This window comes from Anolis sagrei, chromosome 8 (assembly GCF_037176765.1).
Source record: "Anolis sagrei isolate rAnoSag1 chromosome 8, rAnoSag1.mat, whole genome shotgun sequence".
Classification (NCBI taxonomy): Eukaryota; Metazoa; Chordata; class Lepidosauria; order Squamata; family Dactyloidae; genus Anolis; species Anolis sagrei.
In genome coordinates, this window is record NC_090028.1 from 1,925,900 (window position 1) to 1,952,079 (window position 26,180).

Sequence of the window (26,180 nt, forward strand, 5' to 3'; positions counted from 1 at the left end):
GAACCCCACCAAGGATAGAATTGGGCCAAACTTCCCACACAGAACCCCCTTGAACAACAGAAATACTGTGTTTCTAATCATCAATTTTCCTAGTTTCCCACAGACCCCTCAACCTCTGAGGATGCCTGCCATAGATGCAGGCGAAACGTCAGGAGAGAATGCTTATGGAACATGTTAGGACGTGTTGGTGAGTGTGTTAACTCCAAATGCAAGGCATGAATCTGATTGGTTGGGCAACACCCAAGGAGCTAGCTGAGCTTGGGAGTTTTGGCAACAGTTACATCCCTGAGCTTTACCTGTGCAGAGAGGTAAAGCTCTCAGAGCTTACAGAGAGATGTCTTGCTTCATGAGCTGCAGGAAGAGGATCCTCCACGTGGACACCTAGATACCATTTGAATCTCTCTCAAAATATATCGTGTGAGTCATCACAATTGTTCTCAAGATTGTATAGATTGTCAATAAAATTCGCCCTCAGTGCAACTACAATGAGGCACGCAATGAAAACAAAGTGTGCAGTCCTTTGTCAAACTTCACCTTTTAAAAACTGAGCATTATGGAGAAGGGCCTTCTGGAACCACAGAAAGACTCGAGAGAGACCGGATCTTCGAGACCAATCACCCTATGAAAGCAGGACTATATCATATTTGCAATTTTTTTAGCCACTGGATTGGAAAATGTAGTACCTAAATTATGCAGTGGGAGCCCCCGGTGGCGCAGTGGGTTGCACTCCTGAGCTGCAGTGCTTGCTAACCAAAAGGTCACAGGTACGAATCCGGGGAGCGGGGTGAGCTCCCATTTTTAGACCCAGCTTCTGCCTACCTAGCAGTTTGAAAACATGCAAATATGAGTAGATCTATAGGTACCGTATAAAGGATTCAAGAAAAAGCTTTATTTGGGAATAAAAATAATCTCAGAAGCAGAACACCACTAAGATTGGAATGAGGCTTCTGTGATTAAAAGCCCCAAATCAAAAGCGGTAAGGAAAGCTGGAACTTTCTTCTGGCCGAAAACCCCTTTTTGAAAGCCCTCTGGCACCCACCAATTTAGAAGCGCTGATAAGCCCTTGGCTTACTGGACGTATTTTTAGGCAAGAGTGTGTTGGGTTTAGCCCTCAGGCTTGTGTTTCTGAGGTAACACTAAAGATTGTTCTTTAAAATATACACTGCCGCCATTAGTCTCCTGTTTGCTGCAGGAAACTACTCTTAAACTTCACCCACAGAGGCACACGTGAGGCAGTTGTTGTGAACAACAAAACAATGAGGTTTATTTGAGAGAACTTGAACAAATTAGGTATTAAGCTTAGTTGGTTTCAAAATACTGACTTAAAAGCGTGTGGTTATGTTAAGCAGTTTAGACTTAGTCACACCGGAAACACTTCTCTCTCCCTCCAGAGAAATACTGACAGAACTGCTTCTCTGACAGGAATGTCTAAACTCCTCCACACAGACCGTCCTTGTCTTTTGGGATCTGTCTCTCCACTCACCCGCTCTCCTTCCCAAATAGCTGTAATCTTCTCACTAGCCATCTCTGCTGGCCAACTGACCAATCTCAGGCCTTTCTCACTAACCCTCTACACCACTCCAAACTCCTAACACCTTCTCCCTTTGACACCCAGGTTCAATCTCCTGACAGGGTTTGTGCAGTCACGCCTGGGGGCTATTGTTCTCAATAAAGGAGGGATGGACGTAGCATCTTTCCCCCAGGGGATTGGTTCTTGCCCTCCTGTAGGAAACTGGAACTCCCAAAAACCCAAAACGCTGTAAATAGCTCAAAATAAGTTTTATTTATCACAAAGTCATTTCTTTAAAGCAATGAGCTGGAAAACTTTAGAGGGGTGAAGGAAAACATACGTTACAGTCTCAACTAGTCCTGGGTCCAAGGGTTTGAAGCTGAGAAGCCTCACCAAGTTTCCTCTTTCCTCAATGGCTGTGAATGCCGGAGCAAACCACAACCCCAGTTCAGATGGCCTATGTTTTGAAGGATCGGGATCTTCCTTTGGTGCCAAAAGAACCGGCTTGAAGGCGCCTGGGTCTCCTCAATAATTGTCCAGGATGATCTGGACATAAAGCATGAGTCCCAGGGGTAAAAAACCTCAGAACTGGTGCTAAGAGGTAACTTAAATCAGGGTCTTTTAGAATCAAGTCTCTTACTCACGTCCATGTTGCAGAAACTCTGATGGCAGAATGAAGAAGAAAAAGGAAGTTCTCCCCTCTTGCAGGAATAGGTGGAGCCAAACAGTACTGATTGACAGCTACAAGCAACCAATCCATGCAACTATACATAAACAGTGTAAAAAGGGGCAGGATTAAGCATGATACAACAGTTTAAGTCTTACAACTAACAGTTCTATACATAGGTGGCGCCACTCGCGCCGTCACAGGGTTTTCAAAACCTTCCCTTAAAGTCATTTTTTTCTTTTGCCAAGTTAGGCTCTACCCACTCTAACTCAGCCAATTACAGTCTTCCCTGATTTCCCTCCAAAGCTGCTCTTTCTAAACACACCCCTTTCAGGAAATGAGTAATTAAAATGGATCTCCCCACCCCCGGCACCCTTTCCAAAATGGCTGCCGAACTTCCTGGGCCTACTTTTCTAGGCTTTTCCTAGCCTAACAGGTAGGGAATTCACTACATCACGCTTCGGCGGGAAAGTAACGGTGCTCCATGCAGTCATGCCGGCCACATTGTAGGAGCAGTTAGGAGAAAATATAATAATGGAAATCACAATAATTTAGAATAAAATGTAAGGTTTAAGATCTTACTGCATCCTCCGAAAGGAAAAAAGGCATTCCTCTGTGGGGGACTTTCATGCCGTGGGAGAGACTACAGCCGGTATTGATTTTCCACTGGAAATGCCAGGACCTTGGTCCGTCCATGTTTGCTCTAGCTAGCTTTTGCTTAGAGAAGGAGGCCAACAGGGAAACTTGGCAACCTGAAGAGATCAATATGATCGATCCAAGACTTGGAATGTCTAAGATCATAGAGTGAGAGAGCGCCATCTTCTGACCACTTCACGTAAATAGCAGGCATTTTCAGAAAAGCATTATTCTATTGATTTTCATATTAAGAAATAAGTTATAATTACGTTTTAAAAGGCTGGATTAACGAAAGGAGCTTGCCTTGGTCAGATCTTGTGTTATAAGCATATGAAAGTGATAATTCAATTAGAGATTTAAGGAATTGAACTTTAAGAATCATCTAATGGTAAATGGTAAAAACATGTTTGTAACGAGTTAGGAGAGAGGAGAGACGATTTATTATTTATTACTCTTAATGGTGCCACCAATGTGTGATGTGAGGTATTATTGGGGAATATGGCACACTGGACACAGAATTAATGGAGGTGAGGCAGTCTTCAAACAAAAGTTAACAAGTTTATTGAGCACAAAGCGTGTGGTTGCAAATTGTAACTTTTCTTATAGAACTCAGAATAATGCTTGGTTAGTTGAATGTTACACTTTTTCAGGTTATACAGTATCTTCCTGAGGTGAAGCACTTATTACAAAACAAAGTTCCAATACAGGGATGTCTCCCTTATCTGATCCTCCCTTGATCAGATACTTAATAAGCTTATTCTTTAGCCTTTCTTTAGACTAACGGAATACTGGTTATGTTTCCCTTATCAGACTCTCTGGCTAAGAAACTTCCAGTAGCTTAATCTGGCTTTCCAAAGCCTCGAAACTTTGCTTCACAATTCACTCTTTTACAGCTATAACCTCCTAATCTTTCCTCTACCAATTCCTCACCCTCCAATCTTAACTCCTGACTGCTCACTCCTCTGAACCTAACCTCTAACTCTGACTGAACATAAACTGTCGTTTTTCAAACTCTCCCCTCTAAGCTCCTCCCACTTCTCTACAGCATCGTCTCCATGGTAACGCACTCCTCTCAGCTAGGCCGCTCCAGCATTAGTGCAGCCAATCTAAACACCAATACAGTTAAAGTCATACAATTTATAATCAACTTCTTTACACCTTCCCCCCCAGAAAAAGTTATTTTTGGGCCATTCTCAGTCCCGGAATGGGCAAAAATAATTCCACAAATTATCCAACAATATCTACATACACAATATTTCTGAAATGCAAACATATTATGGTTAAATACATTCTAATTCATACATACAAACCTTTAACCTTACGAAATTCTAGATCATCTATGGATGTGGTATCAAAGTCTCACATTTTTAACGTTTTTCATATAAACAATCTATCTAAACATTTCTACATTTACACATATATTCGTAAATATCCATTGCCTATTGCAAAACGTATATACCTACCACACTTTAATATAATGGATTTATATCTTATACCCATGGTATGAAACACATACAGTTCACCACTGTAACGACATCATACATTTTACAAGTCTACAATAAAACAGGATACCAATTTTTTTAAAATATTACACTATACTATATTATACTATGTTAGACATACATTACCTCTATATAACTTAGATCTATCTGTGATCATCCTCCATCTATTCAATTTTCCATATCAACATCAAACATCCTTGTCCAAACCCCAGATCTCTAGTTCATTTCTAACTAGTGATCTAAACAAGCTTCTATTAGTCCTCTCTAACTAATGAAACTAATTAGGTTTCCCCTTCAGCCTTCCTAAACTGAAGAAACCTCTGACTATTCACAAACACTGCTTCTCTACTTCCCACTCTCTCTCTCTCAACTCCGACTCCAAAACCCTAACTCTGACTGAACATAAACTGTCGTTTTTCAAACTCTCCCCTCTAAGCTCCTCCCACTTCTCTACAGCATCGTCTCCATGGTAACGCACTCCTCTCAGATAGGCCACTCCAGCATTAGTGCAGCCAATCTAAACACCAATACAGTTAAAGTCATACAATTTATAATCAACTTCTTTACAATGTTATATAATCAAGGAGATGTTGAGTTTCACAAAGTGTCTGCCAAGACCTGATAAAGATGTTCTTAGCAACTATATACATGGAAACACCTGTTAATGATTGTACTAAGTAAATGTCAGAGACTTTCTGCGCATGTACGGGAAAGCTAAGTTTGAGCTATATATACGGGTGCAATTGGGATTCGAAGTTGTGACAGGCCTTTGCTTGCTGTTCACCCTATACTCTGCAGAGATAGTAATAAAGCCTGGAAATCGGACATGCGGTCTCTATCCTTTTCCTTCTTCTAAAGCACTCGAATGAACTTCTGGGTAACGTATATGCCGCAACAACATGACCTTGGAGGTGTCTACGGACAATGCCAGCTCTTTGGCTTAGAAATGGAGATGAGCACCAGAGTCCCAGACTCCAACAGACCTCTGAAGAAATGTCAGGAGAGGCAAAACGTCAGGAGAGAATACTACAGAACATGGTCATACAGCCCCAAAACCTCAAGCAACCCAGTGATTCTGGCCATGAAAGCCTTCGGCAATGCCGAATAATTGGTTTAGAGCAGGGGTCCTCAAACTTTTTAAACAGAGGGCCAGGTCACAGTCCTTCAACCTGTTGGAGGGCCGGATTATAATTTGAAAAAAAATGAATGAATTCCTTTGCACACTGCACTTCACCCACAGAGGCACACGTGAGGCAGTTGTTGTGAACAGCCTTTGGCTGATGAGATAGGATTGTTCTTGTTGTTGTTGTGTGTTTTCAAGTCATTTCAGACTTAGGTTGACCCTGAGCAAGGGCCGGGTAAATGACCTTGGAGGGCAGTATCCGGCCCGCGGGCCTTAGTTTGAGGACCCCTGGCTTAGAGGGTAAAGATGATAAAGAATGGAATTATAGAGTAACTTTATTGTCATTGTACATGGCTAAACCAAATGCAATGCTTTCCTCAGCACACATCACAAAACCAACGCACCCGTCCCTCCACACCCAACCACCCCCACACAGCCCCCAATGCAACATCAATGCAAAACACAAGAGTTCTGTATACTTACAGCTCTAGGAGAAAAGCTATCTCTCATGTCAAATCTCTCCCTATATTATTAACTATATAAAAATATAAATGTAATATTCATTTGTGGGTTTAACAGAACTCAAAAACCACTGGACTAATTGAGACCAAATTTGGACACAAGACACCAACTAAACCAATGTATGTCCTTCACTCAAAAAAAAAACCAAAAAAAAAAAATAACGAGAAAGAACTTAAACCCCCACAAACCGAAACGACTATACAAAGCATGCGTTAAAGGAACACCCTCCCCGGTCCCTCCCTCCTGCACCAAGGGAGATAAACAACAGCTGAGAGAGAGGCAGCTTGAGAGAGGGAGGGAAAGGTGGCCCATATATCCCTCTTGCTACCCCCTGCCTCTCTCTTCCCAAAGGATTCAGAGAGAGGGAGGGAGAGAGGACACCCTTCTCCAAATCCACCCCCTTCCTTTCCTTTCCTTTCCTTTCCTTTCCTTTCCCTCTCGGGTCTTGGTTGTCGGCAGCATGGAGGTGCCTCCGCTGGGCTGCTGGGAACTCACACGGGAGGGATTCTGTGTGTGTGTGTGCCCAGAAAGCTCATCCATATTGAGTTATGGGAAGGAATTCTGGGGAATGAAATCCACATTCAAAGAAAGGACAAAAACGCACGCTCTGTGAGTTAGGAAAGACTGTCCAGGAAGGCACAATCAAAATCCTCCTGAAAGATGGCCATCCATTTTTATTTTATAGCAACCCTGGGCTATAATATATCTACAATATTATCTATATATCTATCATAATAATATCTATAAGTCTATTATATATGTGTGTGTGTGTGTGTATGTCTATGATATCTATAGGTCTATAACAATAATATCTACATGTCTATAATAATATCTGTACGTCTGTAATAATATCATAGAATCATAGAATCAAAGAGTTGGAAGAGACCTCATGGGCCATCCAGTCCAACCCCATTCTGCCAAGAAGCAGGAATATTGCATTCAAATCACCATGTCTATTACTATAATATCTGTCTGTCAATAATATCTACACATCTATAATAATAATGCCTATATGCCTATATCTATGTCTATAATAATAATATCTATATATCAATAATAATAAAAAATCTATATGCCTATAAAAATATCTATATGTCTATAATAATAACAACAATAATACCTATATAATTTCTTTGAACTAGGTTATATGGAGTGTGGACTCAGGCAACACAGAGCCCTTCCACACATCCATATAACCCGTTGGCCTTGAGGAGACTGAAATGCGCCTATATTACGTTGACACTTTGCCACTTCAGTTGTGTATTGATAGCTTAGAAACCAGCTCTTCCTCTTTTCTTTTTTCCCCCATTTCACCAAAATGGGCCACAGCAACACCTGGCTGGGTACAGCTAGTATTATACAATAAAGTATTATATTGAATATCTTATATGAGGTTGTTTAACCTCTGATTTGCTAGTTAAACTAAATTATTGTGTCACAAAAGGATGCATGTCTAAAAAGTGTTTCACCAACATGAAAACTCTATCTGGGAAACTCTCTTTGGGGTCAAATACCACTGTTCTCTCCAGTGTGGATTCTATGTCTATGTAGATTTCTACTCTCAGAATTTTCCCACACACTATGTGTTTATAGGGTTTCTCCCCAGTGTGAATCCTTTGAAGTGAACGTCGACTTCCACTCATAGTGAAGCTCTTTCCACACTCCAGTGTGAGTCCTTCGATGTCTACGTAGACCTGAACTATGAATGAAGCTCTTTCCACACTCCGGGCATGTATATAGTTTCTCCTCAGTGTGAGTCCTTTGATGTGAACGTAGATTTCCACTCTTAGTAAAGCTCTGCCCACACTCCAGGCATCTATAGGGTTTCTCCCCAGTGTGAGTCCTTTGGTGTGAACGTAGATTTCCACTCTTAGTAAAGCTCTGCCCACACTCCAGGCATCTATAGGGTTTCTCCCCAGTGTGAGTCCTTTGATGTGAACGTAGACTTCCACTCTGAGTGAAGCTCTGCCCACACTCCAGGCATGTATAGGGTTTCTCCCCATTGTGAATCCTTCGATGTCTACGTAGACTTCCACTCTCAGTGAAGCTCTTTCCACACTCCAGGCAGTTATAGGGTTTCTCCCCAGTATGAATCCTTTGATGTGAACGTAGATTTTTACTTATAGTGAACCTCTGCCCACACTCCAGGCATTTATAGGGTTTTTCCCCAGTGTGAATCCTTTGATGTGAAAGTAGACTTCCACTCTCAGTGAAGCTCTGCCCACACTCCAGGCATGTATAGGGTTTTTCCCCAGTATGAGTCCTATGATGTGAACGTAGAGCTGAACTATGAGCAAAGCTCTGCCCACACTCCAGGCATGTATAGGGTTTCTCCCCAGTGTGAGTCCTTTGATGTGAACGTAGATTTCCACTCTGAGTGAAGCTCTGCCCACACTCCAGGAATGTATAGGGTTTCTCCCCAGTGTGAATCCTTTGATGTGAACGTAGATTTCCACTCTGAGTGAAGCTCTGCCCACACTCCAGGCATGTATAGGGTTTCTCTCCAGTGTGAATCTTTTGATGTGTACGTAGATTTCCACTCTGAGTGAAGCTCCGCCCACACTCCAGGCATGTATAGGGTTTCTCCCCAGTGTGCATACTTTGATGTGAACGTAGTCTTGAACTATCAGTGAAGCTCTGCCCACACTCCAAGCATGTATAGGGTTTCTCCCCAGTGTGAGTCATTTGATGTGAACGTAGATTTCCATTCGTAGTGAAGCTCTGCCCACAGTCCAGGCATTTATAGGGTTTCTCTCCAGTGTGAATCCTTTGATGTGTACGTAGATTTCCACTCTGAGTGAAGCTCTGCCCACACTCCAGGCATGTATAGGGTTTCTCCCCGGTGTGAGTCCTTTGATGTGTACGTAGATTTCCACTCTCAGTGAAACTCTTTCCACACTCCAGGCAGTTATAGGGTTTCTCCCCGGTGTGAGTCCTTTGATGTGAACGTAGACTTCCACTCTGAGCGAAGATCTGCCCACACTCCAGGCATGTATAGGTTTTCTCCCCAGTGTGAATCCTTTGATGTGAACGTAGTCTTGAACTATCAGTGAAGTTCTGCCTACACTCCAGGCATGAATAGGGTTTCTCCCCACTGTGAATCCTTTGATGTGTACGTAGATTTCCATTCTGAGTAAAGCTCTGCCCACACTCCAGGCATGTATAGGGTTTCTCCCCAGTGTGAGTCCTTTGATGTTTATGTAGATTTGAACTATGAGCAAAGCTCTGCCCACACTCCAGGCATGAATAGGGTTTCTCCCCAGTGTGAATCCTTTGATGTGTACGTAGACTTCCACTCTCAGTGAAACTCTTTCCACACTCCAGGCAGTTATAGGGTTTCTCCCCAGCGTGAGTCCTTTGGTGTTTATGTCGATCTGAACTATGAGCAAAGCTCTTTCCACACTCCAGGCATGTATATGGTTTCTCCCCAGTGTGAATCCTTTCATGTGAACGTAGACTACCACTCTTAGTGAAGCTCTTCCCACACTCCAGGCATGTATAGGGTTTCTCCTCCATGTGAATCCTTTGATGTCGCTTCAGATCACCCCTCCAAGTGAAACTCTTCCCACATTCCAGGCACATAAATGCTTTCTCCTTCATGTCAGCCATGATCTGGGTGTTTGATTGCAATACCGTCTTCCTTTTTCCTTCCTTATCTGTATGTGAGGTCAAGATTTCAGCAAGTCCATCACCTTGCTACATCCAAGGGGTAGCTCCATTGAATCCTCATTTTCCTGGTTAAGAAAGAAACAAAAGATAAATGAAGTCAAGAATGTTTCTTTACCTCCACGATTTCCCCCTTTCCCTTCATGGGTCATGTTGAAAATGGAAACACCCAGAAATGCAAACATCAGGGTCTTCAGATGTTCTGTTGGACAATGAAGCAAGTGGAGTGTCTCTATCCCTGTGGAATAATGTCCAGGGTGGGAGAAAGAACCCTTGTCTGCTTGAAGCAGGTGTGAATGGCCCAGCATTTCTGCGTTTTGAAATAAGATTCTGTGTCCAACACTCAGAAACAGGAGAATTCCAGACAGCAAACAATCAGGTGCCAGTTAACACCTCCCAAACAGAGGGTGCCTCCAGGCAACAGAGGCCAGGCCGCCTCTCTGCAGATATCCTCACTGATTGACTCTGCAGACTTCATGGCTACTCCAATGCTAATTCAAGCTTGCTCATTGCAACATTTACACTTTCTTCAATATCCCACCCTGGATATTATTCCGCAGGAATACATACACCACTTTCTTCGCTGCCAAGAGAACCTCTGAAGGTGCCATTAGCCACAGGTTCAGGCAAAACTTCAGGAGAGAATGCTGCTGGAACATGGCCAGACAGGCCAAAAAATGAACAGCAACCCAGTGATTCCGGCCATGAAAGCCTTCAACAAAACATTATTCAAAACATGCCTCATTCAGAGATATTTCTCCCCCAGCTGCCAGTTAAAGGTCTGCTAAAGGGTGAAAAATTGTAACTTTTCCCCTGGTCAGGGAAGCCTTTCAGAAGCAGGAAACATTTGGGACCTTTTGGAGACCACTTGGAGGTTTCATTCTGCCTTCCTTCTTTCCTTTCTTTGTTGTTCTTTCTCGCCTTCCTCCTTTGGGAGGGGGAAATATAATATAGAGGCGGTTTGCCCACTCTGTCCACAGGATGGCAGCACAGAGGCGCCTCCACGGCTCAAGGGCGCACTTCCCTAATTGGCCAAAGGATGGCAGCAAAGGACTGCAGATCAGAATCTCAAGGCAAGTGCAATATTCCCTTGCCCAAAAGAGGGCGTCACGAAAAATTAATATGCAGATTTCATCAATGTGGATTTAATATGATGTGTGGGAATGAATGGAATAATGGAAGGATGAATGGACGGAGTCAATAATTTTGGTAACACCAGTAAAATATTAAGGCCTGCAGTGATTAACTACCTGCCTGCTGGGTTGTAATTAAAAGTCGCTAATAAGAACTGAAAAGAAAACGGTGATAAAAGCTGCACAGTGATAAGATAAATGTTTACAATGTTAAGAAGGAAGTCAACACAAGACTAACACCAATCAAGAAGAGTCAACATCTGGCCAGGAAATTGATATGGAGCCAGAATGGAAGAGGTCTATCATTGATTTACAACTTTGGGACGACATCAGCAGAATACTCCTATACAAGACTCAATCTAACCAGACTTGAGGAGTCTGGTTCACCCACCATGCTCTGCTCCATGGGAAGGAGAGCGGTGATGTACTCGGAGAGTGGCAGATTTGTAAGGGAGCTGTGATGATCCTTACTTCATAGGCTGAAGTGGGAACCTAAGATGTCAGTAAGCGGCCTCCATTTTGAGAGGGTAATCCGAGGAGGCAGACATCTTGGGAGTATTAGAATAAAAGAGGGGAGGAGCTGGAGCTCTCTCTGGATTGGTTAAGGCTGAATGGAAGGAGTTTAGCCGAGGGAGGGAAAAAGCTGTCAGCTTGTCACAAAAGTTTTTTTGATTTTGGCTTTGAAGGGAGAGTGGGGCGGATTTTTGGCGAGCAAAGATTTTTACTGTCAGAGAGAATTTGGGGCAGGTGATTCTACATTTATTTGGCCAGGAGGGTCAAAGTAGACACCTGTGTGTTTGTGTTGGATTTAGGACACAAGTGGTTCTGCTCTCTGCGGTCAGAGTAGTTTAGCTGCGAGAGAACTCGGTCTAGAGTGAAGCTATTTACTCTGGGGACAACAGGGTTAGGTTTGTCTGAGGAACTCACTGCTACTGTGACAGGGTAGAGAGAGGGATCTTGATCACGTTTAAGTTAGGAAACCTATTTCAGAAACCATTTAGGAATAGTGTGCCTCTGTAACCATTTCTGCTTGTGTGCCTCGTTGAAGAAGTTAGTTGTTTGTTCAGATACATTAATAAACATTTCTCTAGTTCAACGATTAAGCAGCCTCAGCGGTGATTCATTCTATAAGAATATTTCCAGTGGTTTTTAATCATCTTTACAACTCAGTCATTTCAGAGAGCCAAAAGGGAGAGCTGGTGCGTAGGGAAGGGATTTACCTCAAGGGCAACATCGTTAGTTTTCCCAAATTCTTTGGGTGGTGGCAGCAACTGTATCAGAGTAATCACGTTACCGCAACAATCCTCTAAACGCTCCGTGCCAAGAAATACATCCCATATAATTGGTGTCCAGCAATGAGATTTATTTTGAGATCTTACTTTATTGATCCTAGAAAGAGGTGCCAGTAGGCGGGATATATTAGGGGGGGAGGGGAAATAATCCTCCGGGATCTTCTCATGATTTCGTTATAGGAGTGGTCTGGTCACTTTGGCCTTCTCTCTCAAAGGAAGAGCAAGAAGTGTGCTTTGGAGTCTTGGATTTTGTGCAGGGAGTCAGGTTCTGCTGTATGGAAAACAGGGATCTGGTCCTCAGCATTGTGCTTAGGGAAAGCAGTTTTGAAGTTATGGAACTGTGCGTTGGCAGGCTGCAGGGAAGCAGGAGGGAGTAAAGGATATGGTAGTATTTGGGTGAATGGTGATGGATGTTCAGAATGTTCTTTGATTATAAATCCCAGGAACTACAACTCCCAAATGTCAAAATCATTTTTTTTTTGAGTGAAGGACATACATTGGGTTGTTAGGTGTCCAGTGGTTTTTGATTTCTGTTAATCCCACAAAGGAACATTACATTTTTATTTATATATTTATTTCCTATATTGATACCCTGCCCTTCTCCCCCTGAAAGGGGACTCATGCTTACATATTCCAAAAAACCACTTTCAAAATGACAGAAAATATAATTTTTTCCCCTCATTTTCATTATCAACTATTTTATTTTCAGAAATTCTAAAGCTATCTTTTTCTATGTATTCCTATATTGCTTTCAGCAGCCCATGGTTAGGTGTGTGTAGAGTTTTCCTTTTATTTATGGCGGCCCCATGAACAATTTATTTTGTCATTTGGGAGTTGTAGTTGCTGGGATTTATAGTTCACATATAATCAAAGAGCATTCTGAACTCTACCCATGATGGAATTCAACCAAACATGGCATACAGGACTTCCATGACCATGGAAGGGTTTGGTGGGCATTGACCTTGAGTTTGGGAGTTGTAGTTCACCTCCATCCAGAGAGCACTGTGGACTCAAACAATGATGGATCTGGACCAAACTTGGCATGAATACTCCATATGCCCAAATATGAACACAGATGGAGTTTGGGGAAAATAGACCTTGACATTTGGGAGTGGTAGTTACTGGGATGTATAGTTCACCTACAATCAAAGAGCATTCTGAACCCCACCAAGGACAGAATTGGGGCAAACTTCCCACACAGAACCCCCATGACTGACAGAAAATACTCAAGGCCATCCAGTCCAACTCCCTTCACCAGGGCAAGAAATCGTAATCAAAGCCCTCCCGACAAAGAGCCATCCAGCCATAAATATAGATAGATATGATTCACACAGAGAAAGATATAGTATCCTAGATTTGAAAGGGACCCCTGAAGAAGGACAATAATATGTTCCATATCCCAGAGCAGGGAAACCAGACGCTCTCCACATCAACACGGACAAAGAAACAACAAGAAATACTGTTTACCCACAAGCATAAAAATTAAATATATTAGAAACCATTACTTTATTCACCAGACTGGGCCACAGCAGCACATGGCAGGGGACGGCTAGTCCATAATAATAATAATAATAATAATAATAATAATATATTATTATTATTATTATTATTATAGATCACCATCCTTTAAATGGTCTGCGGATGCTTTTCTGTTTATCCGCTTTGAGTCTCCTGCCGGAGAGCCAAAGTGGGGGAGAAATACCATCATAATAGGTAAAGGTAAAGGTAGTCCCCTGACATTAAGTCCAGTCATGTCTGTCTCTGGGGTGTGGTGCTCATCTCCATTTCCAAGCCGAATAGCCGGCGTTGCCCATAGACACCTCCAAGGTCATGTGGCCGGCATGACTGCATGGAGCGCCCTTACCTTCCCGCTGGAGCGGTACCTATTGATCTACTCACATTTGCATGTTTTCGAACTGGTAGGTTGGCAGAAGCTAGGGCTGACAGCGGACGCTCACGCCGCTCCCCGGAATCGAACCTGCGACCTTTCGATCAACACGCTCAGCAGCTCAGTGCTTTAACCCACTGCGCCACCGGGGGCTCCATACAATCAGAATAAGAGGGTTGTATTGCCAAAGGCTTCCATGGCCAGAATCACCGGATTGTTGTAGGATATTTCGGGCTATATGGCTCTGTTCCAGAAGCATTCATAGAATCATAGAATCAAAGAGTTGGAAGAGACCTCATGGGCCATCCAGTCCAACCCCATTCTGTCAAGAAGCAGGAACATCGCATTCAAATCACCCCTGACAGATGGCCATCCAGCCTCTGTTTAAAAGCTTCCAAGGAAGGAGCCTCCACCGCACTCCGGGGCAGAGAGTTCCACTGCTGAACGGCTCTCACAGTCAGGAAGTTCTTCCTCATGTTCAGATGGAATCTCCTCTCTTGTAGTTGGAAGCCATTGTTCCATTGCGTCCTAGTCTCCAAGGAAGCAGAAAACAAGCTTGCTCCCTCCTCCCTGTGGCTTCCTTTCACATATTTATACATGGCTATCATATCTCCTCTCAGCCTTCTCTTCTTCAGGCTAAACATGCCCAGTTCCCTAAGCCGCTCCTCATAGGGCTTGTTCTCCAGACCCTTGATCATTTCAGTCGCCCTCCTCTGGACACATTCCAGCTTGTCAATATCTCTCTTGAATTGTGGTGCCCAGAATTGGACACAATATTCCAGATGTGGTCTAACCAAAGCAGAATAGAGGGGTAGCATTCCCTCCTGACATTTCGCCTGCATCTATGGCAAGCATCCTCAGAGGTTGTGAGGCCTGTTGGAACTAGATCTGGACCAAGCTTGGCACACAGAGAACCAGCATGGCCAAGTGTAAGTACTGGCTGGGCTTGGGGGTGACTGCCCTGGGCGCCTGGGAGTTGTAGTTCCCCCTGACCCAGAGAGCCCTTGTACCCAGCCAGGGAGAGGCCTGGCCTAAGCTTGGCACACAGGCCCACCCTGCCCAGCTGTGCCTCCAGGCCTGGCGTGGGGGGGAGGCTTGGCCCTGCCTGTTGGGAGTGGTAGTCCGCCCTCCCGCCTGGCCCTGCCTTCCCTCCTGGGAGAAGCCTCCTTCCTTCCTTCCTCCGCCAAGGCAGGCTTTTCCTTCCTCAAGAGACAGAGAGAGAGGCTCCTTCCTTCCTCCTCAGGGACCCCTCCTCAGTGGGACCCCCTCCGCCCACCAAGAGGCACACCAAGAGGCCTCCCTCAGGCTCCCAAGCCAGGAGGGAATCCCAGAGAGAGAGAGAGAGAGAGAGAGACAGATACAGACCTTCTCCGGAGAGACACCCAAGGAGAAGAGAGAGAGAGAGGCTTCTTCCCTGGGCGAGAAAGGAGGCTTCCTCCGGGAAAATGGCGGCCGGGCGGGAAGGGGCGGGGCCTGCAGTGACGTCGCCCTCCCCAGCCGCGCTCCTGATTGGCCGCCCTCTGACCCAGAGAGCCCTTGAACCCAGCTAGTGAGAGACCTGGACCACCCTTGGCACTCAGAGAACCAGCATGGCCAACTGTGGATACTGGCTGGGCTTGGGGGTGACCGTCCTGGGCGCCTGGGAGTTGTAGTCCACCCTGACCCAGAGAGCCCTTGAACCCAGCCAGTGAGAGACCTGGACCACCCTTGGCACTCAGAGAACCAGCATGGCCAACTGTGGATACTGGCTGGGCTTGGGGGTGACCGTCCTGGGCGCCTGGGAGTTGTAGTCCACCCTGACCCAGAGAGCCCTTGAACCCAGCTAGTGAGAGACCTGGACCACCCTTGGCACTCAGAGAACCAGCATGGCCAAGTGTAGATACTGGCTGGGCTTGGGGGTGACCGTCCTGGGCGCCTGGGAGTTGTAGTCCACCGTGACCCAGAGAGCCCTTGAACCCAGCTAGTGAGAGACCTGGACCACCCTTGGCACTCAGAGAACCAGCATGGCCAACTGTGGATACTGGCTGGGCTTGGGGGTGACCGTCCTGGGCGCCTGGGAGTTGTAGTCCACCGTGACCCAGAGAGCCCTTGAACCCAGCTAGTGAGAGACCTGGACCACCCTTGGCACTCAGAGAACCAGCATGGCCAAGTGTAGATACTGGCTGGGCTTGGGGGTGACCGTCCTGGGCGCCTGGGAGTTGTAGTTCCCCCTGACCCAGAGAGCCCTTGAACCCAGCCAGTGAGAGACCTGGACCACCCTTGGCACTCAGAGAACCAGCATGGCCAACTGTGGATACTGGCTGGGCTTGGGGGTGACCGCCCTGGGCGCCTGGGAGTTGTAGTTCCCCCTGACCCAGAGAGCCCTTGAACCCAGCCAGTGAGAGACCTGGACCACCCTTGGCACTCAGAGAACCAGCATGGCCAACTGTGGATACTGGCTGGGCTTGGGGGTGACCGTCCTGGGCGCATGGGAGTTGTAGTCCACCCTGACCCAGAGAGCCCTTGAACCCAGCTAGTGAGAGACCTGGACCACCCTTGGCACTCAGAGAACCAGCATGGCCAACTGTGGATACTGGCTGGGCTTGGGGGTGACCGTCCTGGGCGCCTGGGAGTTGTAGTCCACCGTGACCCAGAGAGCCCTTGAACCCAGCTAGTGAGAGACCTGGACCACCCTTGGCACTCAGAGAACCAGCATGGCCAAGTGTAGATACTGGCTGGGCTTGGGGGTGACCGTCCTGGGCGCCTGGGAGTTGTAGTTCCCCCTGACCCAGAGAGCCCTTGAACCCAGCCAGTGAGAGACCTGGACCACCCTTGGCACTCAGAGAACCAGCATGGCCAACTGTGGATACTGGCTGGGCTTGGGGGTGACCGCCCTGGGCGCCTGGGAGTTGTAGTTCCCCCTGACCCAGAGAGCCCTTGAACCCAGCCAGTGAGAGACCTGGACCACCCTTGGCACTCAGAGAACCAGCATGGCCAACTGTGGATACTGGCTGGGCTTGGGGGTGACCGTCCTGGGCGCATGGGAGTTGTAGTCCACCCTGACCCAGAGAGCCCTTGAACCCAGCTAGTGAGAGACCTGGACCACCCTTGGCACTCAGAGAACCAGCATGGCCAACTGTGGATACTGGCTGGGCTTGGGGGTGACCGCCCTGGGCGCCTGGGAGTTGTAGTCCACCCTGACCCAGAGAGCCCTTGAACCCAGCTAGTGAGAGACCTGGACTACCCTTGGCACTCAGAGAACCAGCATGGCCAAGTGTGGATACTGGCTGGGCTTGGGGGTGACCGCCCTGGGCGCCTGGGAGTTGTAGTTCCCCCTGACCCAGAGAGCCCTTGAACCCAGCCAGTGAGAGACCTGGACCACCCTTGGCACTCAGAGAACCAGCATGGCCAAGTGTAGATACTGGCTGGGCTTGGGGGTGACCGCCCTGGGCGCCTGGGAGTTGTAGTTCCCCCTGACCCAGAGAGCCCTTGAACCCAGCTAGTGAGAGACCTGGACTACCCTTGGCACTCAGAGAACCAGCATGGCCAAGTGTGGATACTGGCTGGGCTTGGGGGTGACCGCCCTGGGCGCCTGGGAGTTGTAGTTCCCCCTGACCCAGAGAGCCCTTGAACCCAGCCAGTGAGAGACCTGGACCACCCTTGGCACTCAGAGAACCAGCATGGCCAAGTGTGGATACTGGCTGGGCTTGGGGGTGACCGCCCTGGGCGCCTGGGAGTTGTAGTTCCCCCTGACCCAGAGAGCCCTTGAACCCAGCTAGTGAGAGACCTGGACTACCCTTGGCACTCAGAGAACCAGCATGGCCAACTGTGGATACTGGCTGGGCTTGGGGGTGACCGTCCTGGGCGCCTGGGAGTTGTAGTCCACCCTGACCCAGAGAGCCCTTGAACCCAGCTAGTGAGAGACCTGGACCACCCTTGGCACTCAGAGAACCAGCATGGCCAAGTGTAGATACTGGCTGGGTTTGGGGGTGACCGTCCTGGGCGCCTGGGAGTTGTAGTTCCCCCTGACCCAGAGAGCCCTTGAACCCAGCTAGTGAGAGACCTGGACTACCCTTGGCACTCAGAGAACCAGCATGGCCAACTGTGGATACTGGCTGGGCTTGGGGGTGACCGTCCTGGGCGCCTGGGAGTTGTAGTCCACCCTGACCCAGAGAGCCCTTGAACCCAGCTAGTGAGAGACCTGGACTACCCTTGGCACTCAGAGAACCAGCATGGCCAAGTGTAGATACTGGCTGGGCTTGGGGGTGACCGTCCTGGGCGTCTGGGAGTTGTAGTCCACCCTGACCCAGAGAGCCCTTGAACCCAGCTAGTGAGAGACCTGGACCACCCTTGGCACTCAGAGAACCAGCATGGCCAAGTGTAGATACTGGCTGGGTTTGGGGGTGACCGTCCTGGGCGCCTGGGAGTTGTAGTTCCCCCTGACCCAGAGAGCCCTTGAACCCAGCTAGTGAGAGACCTGGTCTACCCTTGGCACACAGAGAACCAGCATGGCCAACTGTGGATACTGGCTGGGCTTGGGGGTGACCGTCCTGGGCGCCTGGGAGTTGTAGTTCCCCCTGACCCAGAGAGCCCTTGAACCCAGCTAGTGAGAGACCTGGACCACCCTTGGCACTCAGAGAACCAGCATGGCCAAGTGTAGATACTGGCTGGGCTTGGGGGTGACCGTCCTGGGCGTCTGGGAGTTGTAGTCCACCCTGACCCAGAGAGCCCTTGAACCCAGCTAGTGAGAGACCTGGACCACCCTTGGCACTCAGAGAACCAGCATGGCCAAGTGTAGATACTGGCTGGGCTTGGGGGTGACCGTCCTGGGCGCCTGGGAGTTGTAGTTCCCCCTGACCCAGAGAGCCCTTGAACCCAGCCAGTGAGAGACCTGGACCACCCTTGGCACTCAGAGAACCAGCATGGCCAACTGTGGATACTGGCTGGGCTTGGGGGTGACCGCCCTGGGCGCCTGGGAGTTGTAGTTCCCCCTGACCCAGAGAGCCCTTGAACCCAGCTAGTGAGAGACCTGGACCACCCTTGGCACTCAGAGAACCAGCATGGCCAACTGTGGATACTGGCTGGGCTTGGGGGTGACCGTCCTGGGCGCATGGGAGTTGTAGTCCACCCTGACCCAGAGAGCCCTTGAACCCAGCTAGTGAGAGACCTGGACCACCCTTGGCACTCAGAGAACCAGCATGGCCAACTGTGGATACTGGCTGGGCTTGGGGGTGACCGCCCTGGGCGCCTGGGAGTTGTAGTCCACCCTGACCCAGAGAGCCCTTGAACCCAGCTAGTGAGAGACCTGGACTACCCTTGGCACTCAGAGAACCAGCATGGCCAAGTGTGGATACTGGCTGGGCTTGGGGGTGACCGCCCTGGGCGCCTGGGAGTTGTAGTTCCCCCTGACCCAGAGAGCCCTTGAACCCAGCCAGTGAGAGACCTGGACCACCCTTGGCACTCAGAGAACCAGCATGGCCAAGTGTAGATACTGGCTGGGCTTGGGGGTGACCGCCCTGGGCGCCTGGGAGTTGTAGTTCCCCCTGACCCAGAGAGCCCTTGAACCCAGCTAGTGAGAGACCTGGACTACCCTTGGCACTCAGAGAACCAGCATGGCCAAGTGTGGATACTGGCTGGGCTTGGGGGTGACCGCCCTGGGCGCCTGGGAGTTGTAGTTCCCCCTGACCCAGAGAGCCCTTGAACCCAGCCAGTGAGAGACCTGGACCACCCTTGGCACTCAGAGAACCAGCATGGCCAAGTGTAGATACTGGCTGGGCTTGGGGGTGACCGCCCTGGGCGCCTGGGAGTTGTAGTTCCCCCTGACCCAGAGAGCCCTTGAACCCAGCTAGTGAGAGACCTGGACTACCCTTGGCACTCAGAGAACCAGCATGGCCAAGTGTGGATACTGGCTGGGCTTGGGGGTGACCGCCCTGGGCGCCTGGGAGTTGTAGTTCCCCCTGACCCAGAGAGCCCTTGAACCCAGCCAGTGAGAGACCTGGACCACCCTTGGCACTCAGGCCCACCCTGCCCAGCTGTGCCTACAGGCCTGGTGTGGGGAAGCCTGGCCCTGGCTCCTGGGAGTTGTAGTCCGCCCTCCCGCCTGGCCCTGGCTTCCCTCCTGGGCGAAGCCTCCTTCCTTCCTTCCTTCCTTCCTTCCTTCCTTCCTTCCTTCCTTCCTTCCTTCCTTCCTTCCTTCCTCCCCCAAGGCAGGCTTCTCCCTCCTCAAAAGAGAGAGAGAGAGAGAGAGAGAGAGAGAGAGAGAGGGGGGGGCTCAGGGACTCCTCAGTGGGACCCCCTCTGCCCACCAAGAGGCACACCAAGAGCCCCTCCTCAGGCTCCCAAGCCAGGAGGGAATCCCAGAGAGAGAGAGAGAGAGAGAGAGACAGAGACAGACCTTCTCCGGAGAGACACCCAAGGCGAAGAGAGAGAGAGAGAGAGGCTTCTTCCCTGGGCGAGAAAGGAGGCTTCCTCCGGGAAAATGGCGGCCGGACCGGAAGGGGCGGGGCCTCCGGTGGCGTCGCCCCCTCCCCTCCCCTCCCTGCGCGGTCCTGATTGGCTGCCCTCTGGCGGGGCTCATTTGCATCTTTAAAGGGGAAGCGGCCCTTTCCCTCCCATGGCCACACCAATTGGGGCCAACTTCCCAAACAGAATCCCCATGACAAACAGTTAATACTGAAGGCCACCCAGTCCAACTCCCTTCACCAGGGCAAGGAAACCTAATCACAGCCCTCCTGACAGAGAGCCATCCAGCCAGAGATAGAGATCGAGAGATAGGATTCACACACACAGAGAGATATAGTATCCTAGATGTGAAAGGGACCCCTCAAGAAGGTCAGTGATGTGTTGCATGTTCCAGAGTGGGCAAGCCAGGCAATCTCCACAGCAACACTGACAAAGCAACAACAACAAATGCTGTTTACCCACAAGCATCCAGACATCACATTATATGAGAAACCAACTTGGGAGGGCCCAAGCCAGGTCACCAGACTGGGCCACAGCAACGCCTGGCAGGGGACGGCTAGTGTGTACGTCTCTCTCTCTATATATATATATATGTATACAGCTTGATTTTTTATTGTCTTGTTCGGCATTGTTTTATGGTATTCTTGTGTTCTATTTATTTTGTTGTGATGTTTGTTCTGTGCTTCCGGTTTTATTTATTTACTTATTTAACTCAGTTGTATACCGCCATTCTCAGTCCTAAGGCGACTCATAGCGGTTTACAACAATCAAGCCAAAACAAGGCGAACAATCAAGGCAAAGATTCAATGTGGCATCAACAAGGTACTTAAAAACAGATAACACAGAAACAAATTAAACAATTAAACAATTTAACAGTAATAGACATTCAAGTGGCGTCTCATAACTAGAATCATGATCCAAACTCGTCAGTCGTAGTTCCATTTCCTGAAATTCATTGCACTGTTTTATTTGTTTGTGAGGCACCTCTGGGCTTGGCCTCATGTAAGCCGCCCTGAGTCCCCTTTGGGGAGAAATAAAGTCGATTATTATTATTATTATTATTATTCTCATAATTACTATTATTTTGGTATCAGGGAGTTATAAGTTATAATGACGTTTTAAAAGGCTGGATTAACGAAAGGAGCTTGCCTTGGTCAGATCTTGTGTTATAAGCATATGAAAGTGATAATTCAATTCGAGATTTAAGGAATTGAACTTTAAGAATCATCTAATGATAAATGGTGAATGGTAAAAACATGTGATATAATCAAGGAGATGTTGAGTTTCTCAAAGTGTCTGCCAAGGCCTGATAAAGATGTTCTTGGCAACTATATACATGGAAACACCTGTTAATGACTGTAGTAAGTAAATGTCAGAGGCTTTCTGCGCATGTACGGGAAAGCTAAGTTTGAGCTATATATACGGGTGCCATTGGGATTCGAAGTTGTGACAGGCCTTTGCTTGCTGTTCACCCTATACTCTGCAGAGATAGTAATAAGGCCTGGAAATCGGACATGCGGTCTCCATCCTTTTCCTTCTTCTAAAGCACTCGAATGAACTTCTGGGTAACGTATATGCCGCAACAACATGACCTTGGAGGTGTCTACGGACAACGCCAGCTCTTTGGCTTAGAAATGGAGATGAGCACCAGAGTCCCAGACTTCCAACAGACCTCTGAAGAAATGTCAGGAGAGGCAAAACGTCAGGAGAGAATACTACAGAACATGGTCATACAGCCCCAAAACCTCAAGCAACCCAGTGATTCTGGCCATGAAAGCCTTCGGTAATGCCGAATAATTGGTTTAGAGCAGGGGTCCTCAAACTTTTTAAACAGAGGGCCAGGTCACAGTCCTTCAACCTGTTGGAGGGCCAGATTATAATTTGAAAAAAAATGAATGAATTCCTTTGCACACTGCACTTCACCCACAGAGGCACACGTGAGGCAGTTGTTGTGAACAGCCTTTGGCTGATGAGATAGGATTGTTCTTGTTGTTGTTGTGTGTTTTCAAGTCATTTCAGACTTAGGTTGACCCTGAGCAAGAGCCGGGTAAATGACCTTGGAGGGCAGTATCCGGCCCCCGGGCCTTAGTTTGAGGACCCCTGGCTTAGAGGGTAAAGATGATAAAGAATGGAATTATAGAGTAACTTTATTGTCATTGTACATGGCTAAACCGAATGCAATGCTTTCCTCAGCACACATCACAAAACCAACACACCCGTCCCTCCACACCCAACCACCACCACACAGCCCCCAATGCAACATCAATGCAAAACACAAGAGTTCTGTATACTTACAGCTCTAGGAGAAAAGCTATCTCTCAGGTCAAATCTCTCCCTATATTATTAACTATATAAAAATATAAATGTAATATTCATTTGTGGGTTTAACAGAACTCAAAAACCACTGGACTAATTGAGACCAAATTTGGACACAAGACACCAACTAAAGCAATGTATGGTCTTCACTAAAAAAAATAAATAAATAAATAACCGGTAAGAACTTAAACCCCCACAAACCGAAACGACTATACAAAGCATGCGTTAAAGGAACACCCTCCCCGGTCCCTCCCTCCTGCACCAAGGGAGATAAACAACAGCTGAGAGAGAGGCAGCTTGAGAGAGGGAGGGAAAGGTGGCCCATATATCCCTCTTGCTACCCCCTGCCTCTCTCTTCCCAAAGGATTCAGAGAGAGGGAGGGAAGGAGAGAGGACACCCTTCTCCAAATACACCCCCTTCCTTTCCTTTCCTTTCCTTTCCTTTCCTTTCCTTTCCTTTCCTTTCCTTTCCCTCTAGGGTCTTGGCTGTCGGCAGCATGGAGGTGCCTCCGCTGGGCTGCTGGGAACTCACACGGGAGGGATTCTGTGTGTGTGTGTGTGCCCAGAAAGCTCATCCATATTGAGTTATGGGAAGGGATTCTGGGGAATGAAGTCCAGTATTCAAAGGAAGGACAAAAACACATGCTCTGTGAGTTGGGAAAGGCTGTCCAGGAAGGCACAATCAAAACACTCCTGAAAGATAGCCATCCATTTTTACTTTATAGCAACCCTCGGCTATAATATATCTACAAAAATATCTATAATAATAATATCTATAAGTATATAATATATGTGTATGTGTGTGTCTATGATATCCATATGTATATAACAATATCGACATGTCTATAATATCTGTATGTCTGTAATACTAATGTCTATATGCTTACAATAATATCTATAGGTCTATAATATCCATGTGTCTATCATTACAAAATCTGTCAATAATATCTATGCATCTATAATAATAATAAATACATGTCTATAATATCTATGTCTATAATAATTATTATGTATCAATAATAATAAAAAACATCTATGTGCCTACAATAATATCTATATGTCTATAACAACAACAACAATACCTATATAATATCTTTGAACTGTGTTATATGGCAGTGTGGACTCAGGCAACCGGGAACCCTTCCACACATCCATATAACTCTTTGGCCTCGAGACTAAAATGCGCCTATGTTACGTTGACACTTTGCCACTTCAGTTGTGTATTGATAGCTTAGAAACCAGCTCTTCCTCTTTTCTTTCTTTCCCATTTCTCCAAAATGGGTCACAGCAACACGTGGCCGGGTACAGCTAGTATTACATAATATAGTATTATATTGAATATCTTATATGAGGTTGTTTAACCTCTGGTTTTCTAGTTCAACTAAATTACTGTGTCACAAAAGGATGCATGTCTGAAAAGGGTTTGAGCAACATGAAAACTCTGGAACGCTCTATCTGGGAAACTCTCTTTGGGGTCAAAACACCACTGTTCTCTCCAGTGTGGATTCTATGTCTATGTAGATTTCTACTCTCAGAGAAGCTTTTCCCACACACGATGTGTTTATAGGTTCTCCCCAGTGTGAGTCCTTTGATGGGAACGTAGACTTCCACTCTTCGTGAATCTCTTTCCACATTCCAGGCATGTATAGGGTTTCTCCCCAGTGTGAATGCTTTGATGTGAACGTAGACTTGAACTATGAGTGAAGCTCTGCCCACACTCCAGGCATTTATAGGGTTTCTCCCCAGTGTGAATCCTTTGATGTAAACGTAGATTTCCACTCTTAGTGAAGCTCTGCCCACACTCCAGACATTTATAGGGTTTCTCCCCAGTGTGAATCCTTTGATGTAAACGTAGACTTCCACTCTGAGTGAAGCTCTGCCCACACTCCAGGCACATATAGGGTTTCTCCCCAGTGTGAATCCTTTGGTGTTTATGTAGATGTCCACTCATAGTGAAGTTCTTTCCACACTCCAGGCATGTATAGGGTTTCTCCCCCGTGTGAGTCCTTTGATGTGAACGTAGATTTCCACTCTCAGTGAAGCTCTGCCCACATTCCAGGCATGTATAGGGTTTTTCCCCAGTGTGAGTCCTTTGATGTTTATATAGATCTGAACTATGAGCAAAGCTCTTTCCACACTCCAGGCATGTATAGGGTTTCTCCCCCGTGTGAGTCCTTTGATGTTGCTTCAGATCACCTCTCCGAGTGAAACTCTTCCCACATTCCAGGCATATAAATGCTTTCTCCTTCATGTCAGCCATGATATGGGTGTTTAATTGCAATACAGATGCCTCAGTCTTCTTTTTTCCTTCCTTGTCTGTATGTGACGTCAAGATTTCAGGAAGACCCTCACCTAGAGAGAAGTTCTTCTTCCTATATTATTGATTTCATTGCTGCTTTCCCTGGTTAAGGAAGAAGCAAAAGATCAAGATGAAGGCGAGAAGCTTTCTTTACCTCCACGATTTCCCCCTTTCCCTTCATGGGTCATGTTGAAAATGGAAACACCCAGAAACGCAAACATCATGGCCTTCAGAGGTTCTGTTGGACAATGAAGGAAGCGGAGTGTCTCTATCCCTGTGGAATAATGTCCAGGGTGGGAGAAAGAACCCTTGTCTGCTTGAAGCATGTATGAATGGCCCAGCATTTCTGCGTTTTCAAATAAGATTCTGTGTCCAGCACTCAGAAACAGGAGAACTCCAGATAGCAAGCAACCAGGTGCCAGTTAACACCTCCCAAACAGAGGGTGCCTCCAGGCAACAGAGGCCAGGCCGCCTCTCTGCAGATATCCTCACTGATTGACTCTGCAGACTTCATGGCTACTCCAATGCTAATTCAAACTTTATAATTGCAACATTCACCCTTCCTTCAACAGACAAGGTTTCTTTCTCCCGTCCTGGATATTACTCCACAGGAATATTACTCCATTTGTTTCACTGCCAAGAGAACCTCTGAAGGTGCCATTAGCGACAGATGCAGGGGAAACTTCAGGAGAGAATGTTGCTGGAACATGACTAGACAGGCCCAAAAATGTACACAACCCAGTGATTCTGGCCATGAAAGCCTTCAACAAAACATTATTAAAACATGCCTAATTAAGAGATATTTATCCCCCAGCGGTCTGTTAAATAGTACAATAACAACAACAACAACAACAAAAATGTTGCCATCAAAGCCAGAATTGAAAAGTCGGAAACAGATCCCAGGTGTAGACTCTGCAAGGTTAGCAGATGAAACAACAGATCCCATCCCCAGCTGCTGCAAGAAGATTGCGCAGACAGACTCCAAGCAGAGGCACAACACCCTTGTTCAGATGATTCATTGGAACTTGTACCACAAATACCATCTGCCCGTGACAAAGAACTGGTGGGATCACAAGCCTGAAAAAGTTACAGAAAATGAACAGGTCAAACTACTCTAAGACTTCCGAATTCAGATTGTCAGAGTTTTGGAGCACAAGACTACTGACCTTACGATCGTGTTTAAAA

The 26,180-nt window shown here is 47.1% G+C and overlaps 2 protein-coding genes across 2 annotated transcripts; both read right to left on the minus strand.

Annotated features, from left to right (window-relative positions):
* Positions 1–5,755: 5,755 nt before the first annotated feature.
* LOC137097551 (zinc finger protein 850-like) lies at positions 5,756–15,387 on the minus strand. Its single transcript, XM_067470936.1, has 2 exons — positions 15,305–15,387; positions 5,756–9,694 (listed from the first exon to the last, which is right to left on the minus strand). The coding sequence occupies exon 2, from the start codon at positions 9,567–9,569 to the stop codon at positions 7,548–7,550; it is 2,022 nt and encodes a 673-aa protein (XP_067327037.1). The 5' UTR covers positions 9,570–9,694; positions 15,305–15,387; the 3' UTR covers positions 5,756–7,547.
* Positions 15,388–22,509: 7,122 nt separating this feature from the next.
* Positions 22,510–25,073, minus strand: LOC137097578 (zinc finger protein 79-like; the record flags this gene model as incomplete). The annotated part of the gene is made up of 1 exon (XM_067471164.1): positions 22,510–25,073. A coding segment is annotated over one exon (816 nt), but the record flags the coding sequence as incomplete, so codon positions are not given.
* Positions 25,074–26,180: the final 1,107 nt, after the last annotated feature.

Excerpts from the sequence above, each read along its gene's own strand:
- LOC137097551 (XM_067470936.1), bottom strand. The coding sequence starts at position 9,569 with ATGGCTGACATGAAGGAGAAAGCATTTATGTGCCTGGAATGTGGGAAG.